We start from the raw sequence: 12,031 nt of genomic DNA on the forward strand, positions 1-12,031 counted from the left end.
CTGCAGCCGGCACTCCGGTGTTAGATATGGGAAGCTCCCTACTCGGAGGCATGGGGGCATGACTGTGGTGGCAGACGGGGACTGGAAAGTGGCGGCGGCAGTGGACTGGAGGGAGGTAATGTGGACGAATAGGGTTTCGGTGCCTGCGGTCGGCTTAAATAGCCGGGCTAGGCACTCCGTGGCCGCCGAAGCGTCGCCACGCGGCGCCATTGGTCCGTCGGAGGAGACGAGATTCGAACCGCCGGGTTTTGGACTGTTTTCCTGTGGGACCCCATCATCAATCCGACGTGGCGGACACACCCGGGCGCACTATATCCACCCCATATTTAGACTGTATATGAGGGGTGCCGGTCAGACCAGGCGTTTGAGACCCGTTTGAGGAACACGTCTGAGGCGAATTTTTGTGACCGGTCCGTCTGTCCGAACGTTTGATGCGGGTTTGAGGCGTTCGGTTATAGATGTTCTAAACTTGTGCTATCTCGTTTTCGCTGCCACTGCAACTCTTTTTAGCTCAATAAAGTTGCCACGGCCAACGTTTTGGCTACCGAATCCCAAGAAAATTCTGAGCAAAAACCGCTCGAATTTTTCGAATTCAAAATTTTTTGAGCTTGGAATATATAAGTATTGAGCTCAAGTAGTACACAAACAACGTGTTGGCGCAGTGGCATGATCTCGTCGTCCTTCCTCGACGTATGCGAGGTCGTGGGTTCGATTCTCTAACTTCGTGTTTTTAAACTTTTATTTATGAATTGGTTAAACAAAAAAGAAAACAGTGTTTTAAAAGAGTTTCTGCCCTACTTGACTATACTGTAGCCGTTCAATTTCAAATAATTTGAATTTTTTTGCTCGGTACGCATGTTTCTCGTGGGTTAGCGAGAAATGCGGATACCGCGCGGTATCCGAATTTTCCGCCCGGTACCCAAAACCATGGCCACGGCACAGGTCTGCATACTGAATGCGTCTACTAACGCCGAGGATCGTGGTGGGCGTTTATCTCGACTGTTAGAGGCTTCTTCTTTTCGTAAACGAATAAGAGGAAACGAGATAGACAGAAAAAGCTGCAACGTTTTGCACGCCGCGCAGACACTTGTGCCCTCGAGTTCATCGTGAGAGTGAGTGGATTGTGCTGACAATGCTGAAGCTTAAAAAAAGGCACCTCCGTTAACCTTCAATAAGGTGGAAGGAAGCGGATTCATAGTAGCCCGGAGGCCGACCAGACACCAAAGGCAAGAGGAGTTGTAGGTGTCGGTTTCTCCGGATGTTCAGTAAACTCCTGCAAGTATGCCGTGCAGTGGAAAACAACAACGTCCACTGTAGCGGCTTATTCCTTGTTTGTTGTCCAGATGCACAATGTCATTCCGAGTTTCTGAAAATACATTTTTTTGTGTGTTCTGTCTTCGAATTTCAGGATAATATCAGCAGCATCTCTAGCAGCGCTATACTGCAAAACCATCTCTCTGATAGTATGATATAGTTGAGCCACACGCCAACGGTTCCTACAAATTTGCATTTGAGGAATATATATATAACCCCCATCTCGACAAGACGTGTGCCAATCCCTATGTTGTGCAGAGCGGAGTATCTTCTATTCGCTAGGATCAAGCTTTTCTTTTTTGCTCGGTACGCATCTTTCTCGTGGGTTAGCGAGAAATGCGGATACCGCGCGGTATCCGAATTTTCCGCCCGGTACCCAAAACCATGGCTACGGCACAGGTCTGCATATTGAATGCGTCTACTAACGCCGAGGATCGTGGTGGGCGTTTATCTCGGTTGTTAGAGGCTTCTTCTTTTCGTAAACGAATAAGAGGAAACGAGATAGACAGAAAAAGCTGCAACGTTTTGCACGGTGCGCAGACACTTGTGCCCTCGAGTTCATCGTGAGAGTGAGTGGATTGTGCTGACAATGCTGAAGCTTAAAAAAAGGCACCTCCGTTAACCTTCAGTAAGGTGGAAGGAAGCGGATTCATAGTAGCCCGGAGGCCGACCAGACACCAAAGGCAAGAGGAGTTGTAGGTGTCGGTTTCTCCGGATGTTCAGTAAACTCCTGCAAGTATGACGTGCAGTGGAAAACAACAACGTCCACTGTAGCGGCTTATTCCTTGTTTGTTGTCCAGATGCACAATGTCATTCCGAGTTTCTGAAAATACATTTTTTTGTGTGTTCTGTCTTCGAATTTCAGGATAATATCAGCAGCATCTCTAGCAGCGCTATACTGCAAAACCATCTCTCTGATAGTATGATATAGTTGAGCCACACACCAACGGTTCCTACAAATTTGCATTTGAGGAATATATATATAACCCCCATCTCGACAAGACGTGTGCCAATCCCTATGTTGTGCAGAGCGGAGTATCTTCTATTCGCTAGGATCAAGCTTTTCTTTTGGGCATCCAATTGCTCAGAAATTCTCAGCTATATGGGGGACTTTGACGGTGAGCAAAAAGAATTGATCAAGAAATTGATAAACTTACACATGATCGATGGTAAAAGAACAAGAGTTTGTGTTATTGTTTATAAAACTTCTGACCACCTAGCTCGAACTGAACGTCGACATACATCTGTACGCGCCGCGTCTTTTTAGATATTCCAATTGAGACTACATACGGAGCAAAATGAGTGAATGTGCACTCTAAAATATGTATATATACATCCGTATGTAGTTCTTATTGAAATCTCTACAAAGGCTTTATATTTAGGATTTGAGGAAGTAGTCAGTTACTCATGTAAGACCCTAGCACAGAGCCTAACTGTTTGTGAAGAAGATTTAGGCACATAAGTTATAGCTACCTATAACACATTTCCAGATGCCCTAAAGCAACAGGAAAGCTATGATTTTTAAGATGATACATACTTGCATCCCCTACAAACTGCAGAAAGTCTGATGCTCTCAATGACAGGAAAGTTAGCTAGCCCGGGAGTTCGCCATCAGTCTGCACTTTGTAGGTGTCAGGACTCAGGACAGATCGTCAAGAAGTTAGTGTTACCTGAACATGCTTGTTTAGCTTAACCCAGTTAGTGCTTCACTGTTAACTCACCTTGCTTAACACTACCACTAACTTCTAGAGTGGAGCTCATACACAGATATCTTGTACGAAACAGTCTGAGTATCATCTTAGCAGCAATAACAGATATGAACTTGCATTCTGAAAGCACGGCCTATTACAGTATTAGAGAATTCACCTATTCTTGCAGATAATATCCCTAGTTCTATCAAGCACAAGAAGACAGTGTAGCATAGCATACAAATAAATAGAAATGTGAGTCATGATCCAACCAGGTTAAAAGATCCAGTCTCCACATATTCCAAGTACTTGGTGATCTTCAAAAAAACTCAACCAGTGCTTTCCATCTCTATGAAAATTTGGTCTTCACATATTTCATCACCCCTGTGTTTATAGATGACAAAAGATTCAACCATTGGAAAGGCTAACTTGGCCAAGGAGTAAGCTGATCCACATCGCCAACAGTTCGGCGTCAGTCATCATCAAAATGGTCATTTTGCACTCCTACAAGAATTCAGGACATGGTACGGCGATGTAAAAATCAGAATGGTATTGCACGCCAATACATGTTGAAAAAGCAACTCTTATGTGCATTTTTGAATCAGTCCGGTCTGAACAGAGCATGCACCTCTGCTTGCTACAAAAACTCTTGCTTCTGCTTCCCAAAAAGCTCACGCCTTTACAGCACCTTCCACGGCCAGCCGCTCATCTTCAGTGGTAAGTCCCTCGATCAGTGAAATATATGTACTGTCATCAGGGGTGATGCCATTGCCCACCATTTCTTTCACCAGCTCCTCGGCATCCTCTCCTTGGCCATTCTTGCAGAGCCCTTGTATCATTGCATTATATGTCATAACTGTTGGGTTGAATCCCTTGTCTATCATCTCATCCCGAACCTTCAGAGCATCCTTGATGTCACCCTTCATGCTGTAGCCGCTGATCAGGGTGTTGTAACTGACAAGGTCTGGCTGGATACCTCTCTTTGTCATCTTGTCAATGAGTCCACGTGCTTCATCAAGACGCCCCAGCAAGCACAGCCCCCTCATCAGAGTATTGTATGTCACGTCATCTGGTGTGATTCTCTTCTTCTCCATTTCTCCCATGATCTCAAATGCCCGGTCCATATCTCCACCTGTGCAGTGGCTATTGATCAGGGCATTGTACATGACAAGGTCAGGCCTGATGCCTCTCCTCACAGCCTCATTGAACAGCCTATCGGCCTCCTGGACCATCCCCTTCTTGGACAAGGCATACATCAATGACGTATAGGTCACCACGGTCGTACGAATCCCTTTCGCAGCCATATGTTCAAACATCTTCATTGCTTTCTTCTCCTTGCCCTCCTTGCAGTAACCGTTGATCAATATATTGTACGTGAACGCATCTGGTGCAAGCCCCTTGTCACCCATCTCCTCAACCAATGCATGCGCCTCCGCAGCACGCCCTTCCATGAACAACGCGTGCACAAACAAATTGTATGTCGCAACTGTCATGGAAACCCCCCTCGCTACCATTTCTTCCCTGCAACGAAGTGCGGCCTCCAGATTTCCCCGGTCACAGTATGCACCTATCAACGCGTTGTACATCATCGGATTTGGCTCCACCTCTCCCTTAGCCAGCATTTCGTCGAACACCTTGGCTGCTTCCTCGACCTTGCCGACCTTGCACCACCCCGAGATAACCGTGGCGTAGGTGTACTTGTCAGGGGCAATACCGCCGCGCTCCCGCATCTCCCGCATGATATCCAGCCCAGCCTGGACGCGGCCGCGGGCGCAGAACCCAGCGATGACGGTGTTGTAGGTGACGGCGTTGGGGCTGGGCATCTGTCGGAGGAGCTCTAGCGCGCGGACGGGCTTGCCGGAGGAGCAGAGGTGGCGCAACATGATGTTGAAGGTGGTGGTGGAGAGCGGGAGGCGGAGGCGGAAGATGTCCGCGAAGAGGACGAAGGCGGGGGCGGAGGGGAGGGAGGAGAGGAGCGGGTGGAGCGTGGCGGTGGGGATGGGGAGGGAGAGGGACTTGAGCCGCGAGTAGAGGCTGAGCGAGGTGGTGTGCGGGCGGCCGGCGATGGAGGCGGTGAGGAGCAGGTGGGGCAGCGAAGGGGTGGCCGAGAGGTGCGGCAGCACGGCGAGCGGGGAGAGCGCCGGGTCGGCGGACAGCACCGACTTGAAGAGCGCGAGCGCCGCGGCTGGAGTGGGCGCGGCGCGGGCGGCCGCCGCGACGGCCGCGGGGGAGGTGGGCGGCGCCATGGGAACGGAGATCGCTGCTAATCACTAGGCACCGAGAGGGGTTTCGCGAGGTTTTTGTGGAGTACGGAAGCTCCGGAACGAAAGGCGTCGAAGACCCTGAAGACCACACACACCCAAGACCCAACTGGTATGAAATCAAACCGGGCGGTCTCTGCATCCTCTCTGCATCCAAGAAGCCCCAAGATAGTACATAGAATTCAACATCGCTTTGACACAATTTTTTTTTAAATGGCTTTGACACACAAAAGGTAAACGAATACTCCCAATGTATAGTGATCTAAACGCTATTATATTTTTTTATAGAGGGAGTACATAACAAAGCTAAAATGATAATTAAAGTGACGAGGATTAGTGTCATTTTGGTCACACTGGCCTGGGAAACATCGTATGCCGGCAGGCCGGCCGAAGCTTCGGCCGGTTGCACTGGCTCGCTTCTACGGACTCACCCCACACATGCACCTTGTACAAGCCACGTATCACAGTAGGTCCCACCCACCGCCCATCCTTCTCTTATCCTCACAGGGGTTACCACAACCACGAACTACCGATCTATCTCTCCCCTTCTCACATCCTCGCCGGCTCACGCAGGTGATGGTCGCCGCCCAACCAAGCTTCCATCTTCCCCACTCCGGCTAGATATTGCGCCCCTAAAATTGTCGTTGCCCAAGCCCATGCGACCCCAGGCACTGCTGCCTGCGATGGCGGACGGGAGACCGACGATGTCCGTGAGTACCATGGGAGCGGCCGACTCAGCGCATCCCCACCTATGGTGCTTCAATAGGCAGGGCAACCCGCTACAATCGATGGGGATTTTTGCTACCACCGGCATCGAGGCATTCTGGAACCAGAGTCTCAGCCTCGCCATGGCAGACGTAGCTGCGTGCTGGAACCATGCCATGTTTCTGCTTCAACCGGCAAAGGGAGAAGCCACAACTGGCACCACAGGGAGCTGGAACCAGCTGCGAAGGCATGCCACCATTTGCTGGAACCGACATAGCGAGGAGCTACAACCAGCAATTCGCGGTGCTACGACCAATAGCGGCGGCGAGAAGAAAGGTATTTTTTTGCTGGAACCATCTGTCGATTGTGTTGCAACCGACCAGCCATTTTTGCTGGAACCAACATTGGCAATTTGCCGCAATCACCCACGCGATGTGCTGGGACTAGTCGAGCCCTCGCCACCGACGCTTTTTTTTGCTGGAACAAGTATTATTTTTTGCTAGAACTAGCAATCCTTTTTGCTACAATCTTTGTTTGTTTTGTTACAATCGAATCAAATGAAAGTCTTCCTGTTGAGTTATTTGCTAAAACCAATGTTTATTTTTGCTGAAAATAGCATTTTTTGCTACAAATCAACCACTGAAGTCTCCTGCTAATTTTTTTTTGCTGGAACCAATGACTCTTTTCGCTGGAACCTCATAATATTTTTTCTTCAACCATCCACCGAGGAATTGTTGGTTTTTAGATCTTTGTTGCTAGATGAAAGTGCAACTAATCCCCGGGTAGTTTTGGTAATTCCTAACAACATATAGCTCATTGAACTAATATCCATTCAAGTTAAATGTTTCAGAAAGTTTAATAATTGGTATGACATGGACTAGAGATGTGGACCCCTCAAAATGCTAAGGACAAAGATTGGCAAAGGCTCAAGACTCTTCATTTTCATTTTAGTGATCCAAGATCACATTGAGTCCATAGGAAAGCAAATACTATTAAAAGGGGATGGAGTGTTGCTTAATGGTCTACTTGCTTAAGTGCTTAGTGATATTGCTCCAAAACCCTCAACCACTTTCTCATTTCCATATTTTTCCAAAACCTAAAGTCAAACTCGGCCCCACCAATTTGATCTATCTGGCGCCACCGAGTTCATTTGACATAGCCATAGCCAGAAACCCTAATCAATTCGGTTTCACTGATACGGCTCTCGGTCTCACCGAGATGGCATTGCAAACTCTTTGTTTCCCTTCGTAACATTTCGGTATCATCAAAATGAGCGATCAATCCCACCGAGTTCACATTGCAAACTCTCTGTTTCCCTTTCGTAACATTTTGGTCTCACGGAAAGGAGCAATCGGTCCCACCGAGTTTGCTTGGCCAAGTCTTTGTTTGCTCATCACTGAAATCGGTCTCACTGAGTTTATGCGATCGGTCTCACCGAGATGAGGTTTTGCCCTAGCCCTAGCACATCGGTCCCACCGAGTTGATCATGTCGGTCCCACCGAGATTCCTAACGTTCACATTTTGAACTAAATCGGTCTCACTGAGTTTCTCTATTCGGTCTGACCGAGTTGGGTCAAATGTGTGTAATGGTTGGATTTTGTGTGGAGGCTATATATACCCCTCCACCCCCTTCTCCATTAGAGAGAGAGAGCCATCAGAACGTGCCTACACTTCCACTACTTATTTTCTGAGAGAGAACCACTTACTCATGTGTTGAGACCAAGACATTCCAATCCAACCATAAGAATCTTGATCTCTAGCCTTCCCCAAGTTGCTTTCCACTCAAATCATCTTTCCATCATAAACAAATCTATGAGAGAGAGTTGAGTGTTGGGAAGACTATCATTTGAAGCACAAGAGCAAGGATTTCATCATTAACACACAATCTATTACCTTTTGGAGAGTGGTGTCTCCTAGATTGGTTAGGTGTCACTTGGGAGCCTCCGTCAAGATTGTGGAGTTGAACCAAGGAGTTTGTAAGGGCAAGGAGATCACCTACTTCGTGAAGATCTACCCAAGTGAGGCAAGTCCTTCATGGGCGATGGTGGGATAGACAAGGTTGCTTCTTCGTGGGCTCTTCGTGGGTGGATCCCTCCATGGACTCGCGCAACCGTTACCCTTCGTGTCGAAGTCTCCGTCAACGTGGATGTACGATAGCACCACCTATCGGAACCACGCCAAAAATCTCTGTTTCTACATTGCGTTTGCCTTCTCCAAACCCTTCCCTTTACCTTCATATGCAATGTTTTACTTTCCGCTGCTACACTCTTAGAATTGCATGTGTAGGTTGATTGCTTGACTTGTGCTAAGTTGCTAAAATCTACCAAGACTTAAATTAAATTAGGAAAAGGCTAGATTTTTATTTGGTCAAGTAGTCTAATCACCACCCCTCTAGACCTACTTTCGATCCTACAAGTGGTATCAGAGCTCTGATCTCCATTTGCCTTGATTTCCATAGCTTTTGGTGATCATAGCCTTGGTTTCACAACCTAGGAGAGTATAGCGTCTAGCGAGGGAAATTACCACCGTAGAGGTCCTTACTTTGATGGTACTAAATTTGCTAGTTGGAAGCATAAGATGAAAATGCATATTCTTGAACATAACCCCGCCTTTTGGGCTACCGTGTGTATTGGTTTGCAAGGTGAATTCTTCGAGGATGGAAGAGAACCAAATTGTGAAGCAACTGCGAACGAATTGAAGATGTTGCAATACAATGCACAAGCTTGCGATATCCTCTTCAATGGATTGTGCCCCGAAGAATTTAACAAACTTAGCCGTCTTGAGAATGCAAAGGAAATTTGGGAATCCTTTGGATAATGTGCACGAAGGTACCAAGTCTATCAAGGAATCCAAATTGGATGTGCTTCAAAGTCAACTTGACAAGTTCAAAATGAAGGATGGTGAAGGAGTCGCTGAAATGTACTCTAGGCTTGCTCTCATCACAACTAAGATTGCCGGCTTAGGAAGCGAAGAGATGACCGACAGATTCATCATCAAGAAGATCGTAAGAGCCTTGGATGAAAAATATGATACCGTGTGCACCTTGATCCAAATGATGCCTAATTACAAAGATCTCAAGCCAACGAAAGTCATTGGAAGAATTGTTGCTCATGAGATGTCACTCAAGGATAAGGAAGAGCTTCACAACAAGTCTAGTGGTGCTTATAAAGCTTCATGTGATGCTCCTGCCACATCAAGTGAGAAACAAGTCTTCAATGAAGAATTGAGATTAATGGTGAAGAACTTCAACAAATTCTATAAGAGTATAAGCAAAGAGAGAAGCTCCAAGTCAAGGTCCTACAATGAGAAAAGATCTTCTATTCGTGATCGCAATTGCTACAATTGTGGAAGACCGGGACACTACTCCAATGAGTGTACGACTCCCTACAAAAGAAGAGAAGACTCACCTAAAAGGAGAAGTAAAAGAGATGAATCACCTCCAAGAGAGAGAAGGAGTAGAGATGATCGTTATGAATGAAGACCCTCTTGTAGAAGCAAGGATTCAAAAAGGAAGGACAAGTCATCAAGGAGCTACACAAGACAAAGACATCAAGCTCATGTTGGTGAATGGGTATCCGGTTCCGACTCCGACAACTACTCCGAGAGAAGTTATCACTCCGACTCCGAATAAACTCAAGATGAAGGTGTTGCCGGTCTTGCACTTGTGTCAACCAACTCCTACGACATATTTGACTCACCAGATGAAGGAATTGGAAGATGCTTCATGGCTAAAGGCCCTAAGGTATCACACCCCGAGTATATTGATTTCAATAGTGATGAAGATGATTTGCTAGGTGATGATGATTTGCTTGTTGACAATGCTAGTGATAAAAACTATGATGAAATTGCTATTAATCATGCTAATCAAGATGAAACCAATGACAATGATAAGAAGGAGATTGAGCGTCAACTAAAGAACTAAACACTCTTAAGTTATCTCATGAAACTACTTTGGAGGATCATCGAGAACTTTTAAAAACTCATGAGAAGCTACGCATTGAAAAGCTCAATTTAGAGCAAGAACATGGGTTCTTAAAAGCAATAAATGATGATCTTCGGAAGAAAAGCTCTTCTTAAATTGCCAAGCGTTTACTCTTGTCTACTTACATGCCACAAGTAAAATCTAGCAACAAGAGTAAGAAAGATTCTTCTTCTAGTAGTAACAATAATCTTTCTAAATCCAATATTGTTGCTTCTAGTAGTTCTCTTGATAGTTGTCATTAACTTGCTTGACTCGATTGAAGAGACCTGCTTCCTTTCGTGACCCGAACTGATTTTGTGCTCGGTCATTATAAAAGTCCTCCATCGGATCATCCGGGAGAAGGTGATCTTCTGGAAACTACGTGCAAAAATAAAAGCGACTATAGACGGCGATGAAAACTCTAAATTCTTCCACGCCTCCGCCTCCCAGAGACATCGTAACAACCAAATACCTATGATCCTGCATAATAATTAGGAGTTCACGTCTCATGAACCAAAAATCCAAATCCTTACATCCTTCTTCACATTCCTTCTTGGTGTCTCCTCCCCCCAATTTGGAACTTCTCGCTCCATAGCTTGTACCCTACCCCTTTACCTCAGCTTTTACACCTAGACTCCCCTTTTTCTGGACAAGAAATCTACGACGCTTTTCGCGACATGAACCAAATGGCTAGCCCTGGACCAGATGGTTTCGGCACTGGTTTCTAACGCAAATTCTGGCCCATTCTTAAGCATAGGATAATCGACCTCTTCAATAGCTTCTACACCCTTTCCGCAGATATCTCCTGTCTAAACAGGGCATACATTGTTCTCATCCCAAAAGGAGTGGTTCCCCCCTCTCCCGACGCTTTCCGTCCTATCTCCCTTCAAAATTGCCCTCCCAAATCTCTTGCTAAGTTACTTGTAAATCACCTCAACCCTATCATTCCAGCACTTGTCCACCCTGACCAGAAGGGTTTCCTCCCAGGTCGGACTATTTCTGAACTTTCTCTATGCTGCAGACGTCCTCCACGTCTGTGCAAGGACCAAAGCCCCCACGCTGGTGATTAAGCTTGATTTCTCCAAAGCCTTCGACTCTGTGTCTTGGCCTGCTCTACTCTCTATTCTTCGTGTCCGGGGCTTCTCAGAAAAATGGCTGGGGTGGATAAGTGCTTTGCTTACTCTAGCAAAACAGCGGTTCTCCTTATTGGCTCACCTGGCCCATGGATCCAGTGTAAGAACGGTCTCCGCCAGGGTGACCCACTCTCCCCTTTTCTTTTTATCATCATTGCAGATGTTCTCTAGCAAATGATTATCAACGCTTGTGCCCAAAATCGCCTAGCACACCCAGTCTCGCCCTCCCTACCCTGCCCCGTCCTTCAGTATGTAGATGACATGCTTATCATCATCAAAGCCGACCCGCAAGCTGTAGCCAACCTCAAAAAAATTCTTGATGACTTCTCCCTTGCTACTAGCCTGTCGATTAACTTCCAAAAAACGATGATTGTCCCCATGAACGTTGACCCACAACTCGCTGCTGATATGGCGGCTACTTTAGGGGCGACCACTGCCGCCTTTCCTCAGAAATACCTTGGTCTTCCCCTCTCCCCTCATAAACTACCCCGCTCGGCCCTTCAGCCGCTCATTGACCGCTGTGACACATACCTTGCAGGTTGGCGGTGGTCGCCATGTCCTTTTGTCGGCCGTTCTAGATAGCCTTCCTACTTATTTCATGATGTGCTTTTCCTTACCTGTAGCGTTCTCAAGGACATCGATAAGCGTCATATGATTTTTTTCTGGTCTAATGATGATTCTTTCTCTGGGGCCAAGTGCCTTGTAGAGTATGACCGCGTTTGTATTCCCAAACTTGTTGGAGGTCTTGGAATCAAAAACCTGAGAGCACAAAACTTTTGCCTTAAGTTGAAATTTGCATTCAAATTTTTGCATGCTCCTCTCTTCCCTTGGAAGGATTGGATTCTCAACCACTCTCCACTGCATATAGGGCTAGGTAAAAATGCTTCCTTCCTTGGGAAAGCCATTTTTAAACACCTCTCTGCTCTTCGTGAGATCTCCCAGGTCTCCGTTGGACCGGGATCCTCCACA

General features: G+C 46.6%; 2 protein-coding genes across 2 annotated transcripts; one reads left to right on the top strand and one right to left on the bottom strand.

The window, feature by feature from the left end:
* Positions 1-3,112: 3,112 nt before the first annotated feature.
* On the bottom strand, positions 3,113-5,252 carry LOC119364606 (pentatricopeptide repeat-containing protein At2g15630, mitochondrial-like). The gene has a single exon (XM_037630087.1). The coding sequence runs from the start codon at positions 5,246-5,248 to the stop codon at positions 3,674-3,676; it is 1,575 nt and encodes a 524-aa protein (XP_037485984.1). The 5' UTR covers positions 5,249-5,252; the 3' UTR covers positions 3,113-3,673.
* Positions 5,253-5,792: 540 nt separating this feature from the next.
* LOC119367948 lies at positions 5,793-8,884 on the top strand. Its single transcript, XM_037633323.1, has 2 exons — positions 5,793-6,304; positions 8,610-8,884. The coding sequence occupies exons 1-2, from the start codon at positions 5,920-5,922 to the stop codon at positions 8,783-8,785; spliced, it is 561 nt and encodes a 186-aa protein (XP_037489220.1). The 5' UTR covers positions 5,793-5,919; the 3' UTR covers positions 8,786-8,884.
* Positions 8,885-12,031: the final 3,147 nt, after the last annotated feature.

This window comes from Triticum dicoccoides, chromosome 2B (assembly GCF_002162155.2).
Source record: "Triticum dicoccoides isolate Atlit2015 ecotype Zavitan chromosome 2B, WEW_v2.0, whole genome shotgun sequence".
Lineage (NCBI taxonomy): Eukaryota > Viridiplantae > Streptophyta > Magnoliopsida > Poales > Poaceae > Triticum > Triticum dicoccoides.

Bases quoted from the DNA above. Each gene is read 5' to 3' on its own strand.
- LOC119364606 (XM_037630087.1), bottom strand. From the start codon at position 5,248: ATGGCGCCGCCCACCTCCCCCGCGGCCGTCGCGGCGGCCGCCCGCGCC.
- LOC119367948 (XM_037633323.1), top strand. From the start codon at position 5,920: ATGCGACCCCAGGCACTGCTGCCTGCGATGGCGGACGGGAGACCGACG. The intron at 6,305-8,609 runs GTATTTTTTTGC...TTGGTTTGCAAG, and splicing joins TAGCGGCGGCGAGAAGAAAG to GTGAATTCTTCGAGGATGGA.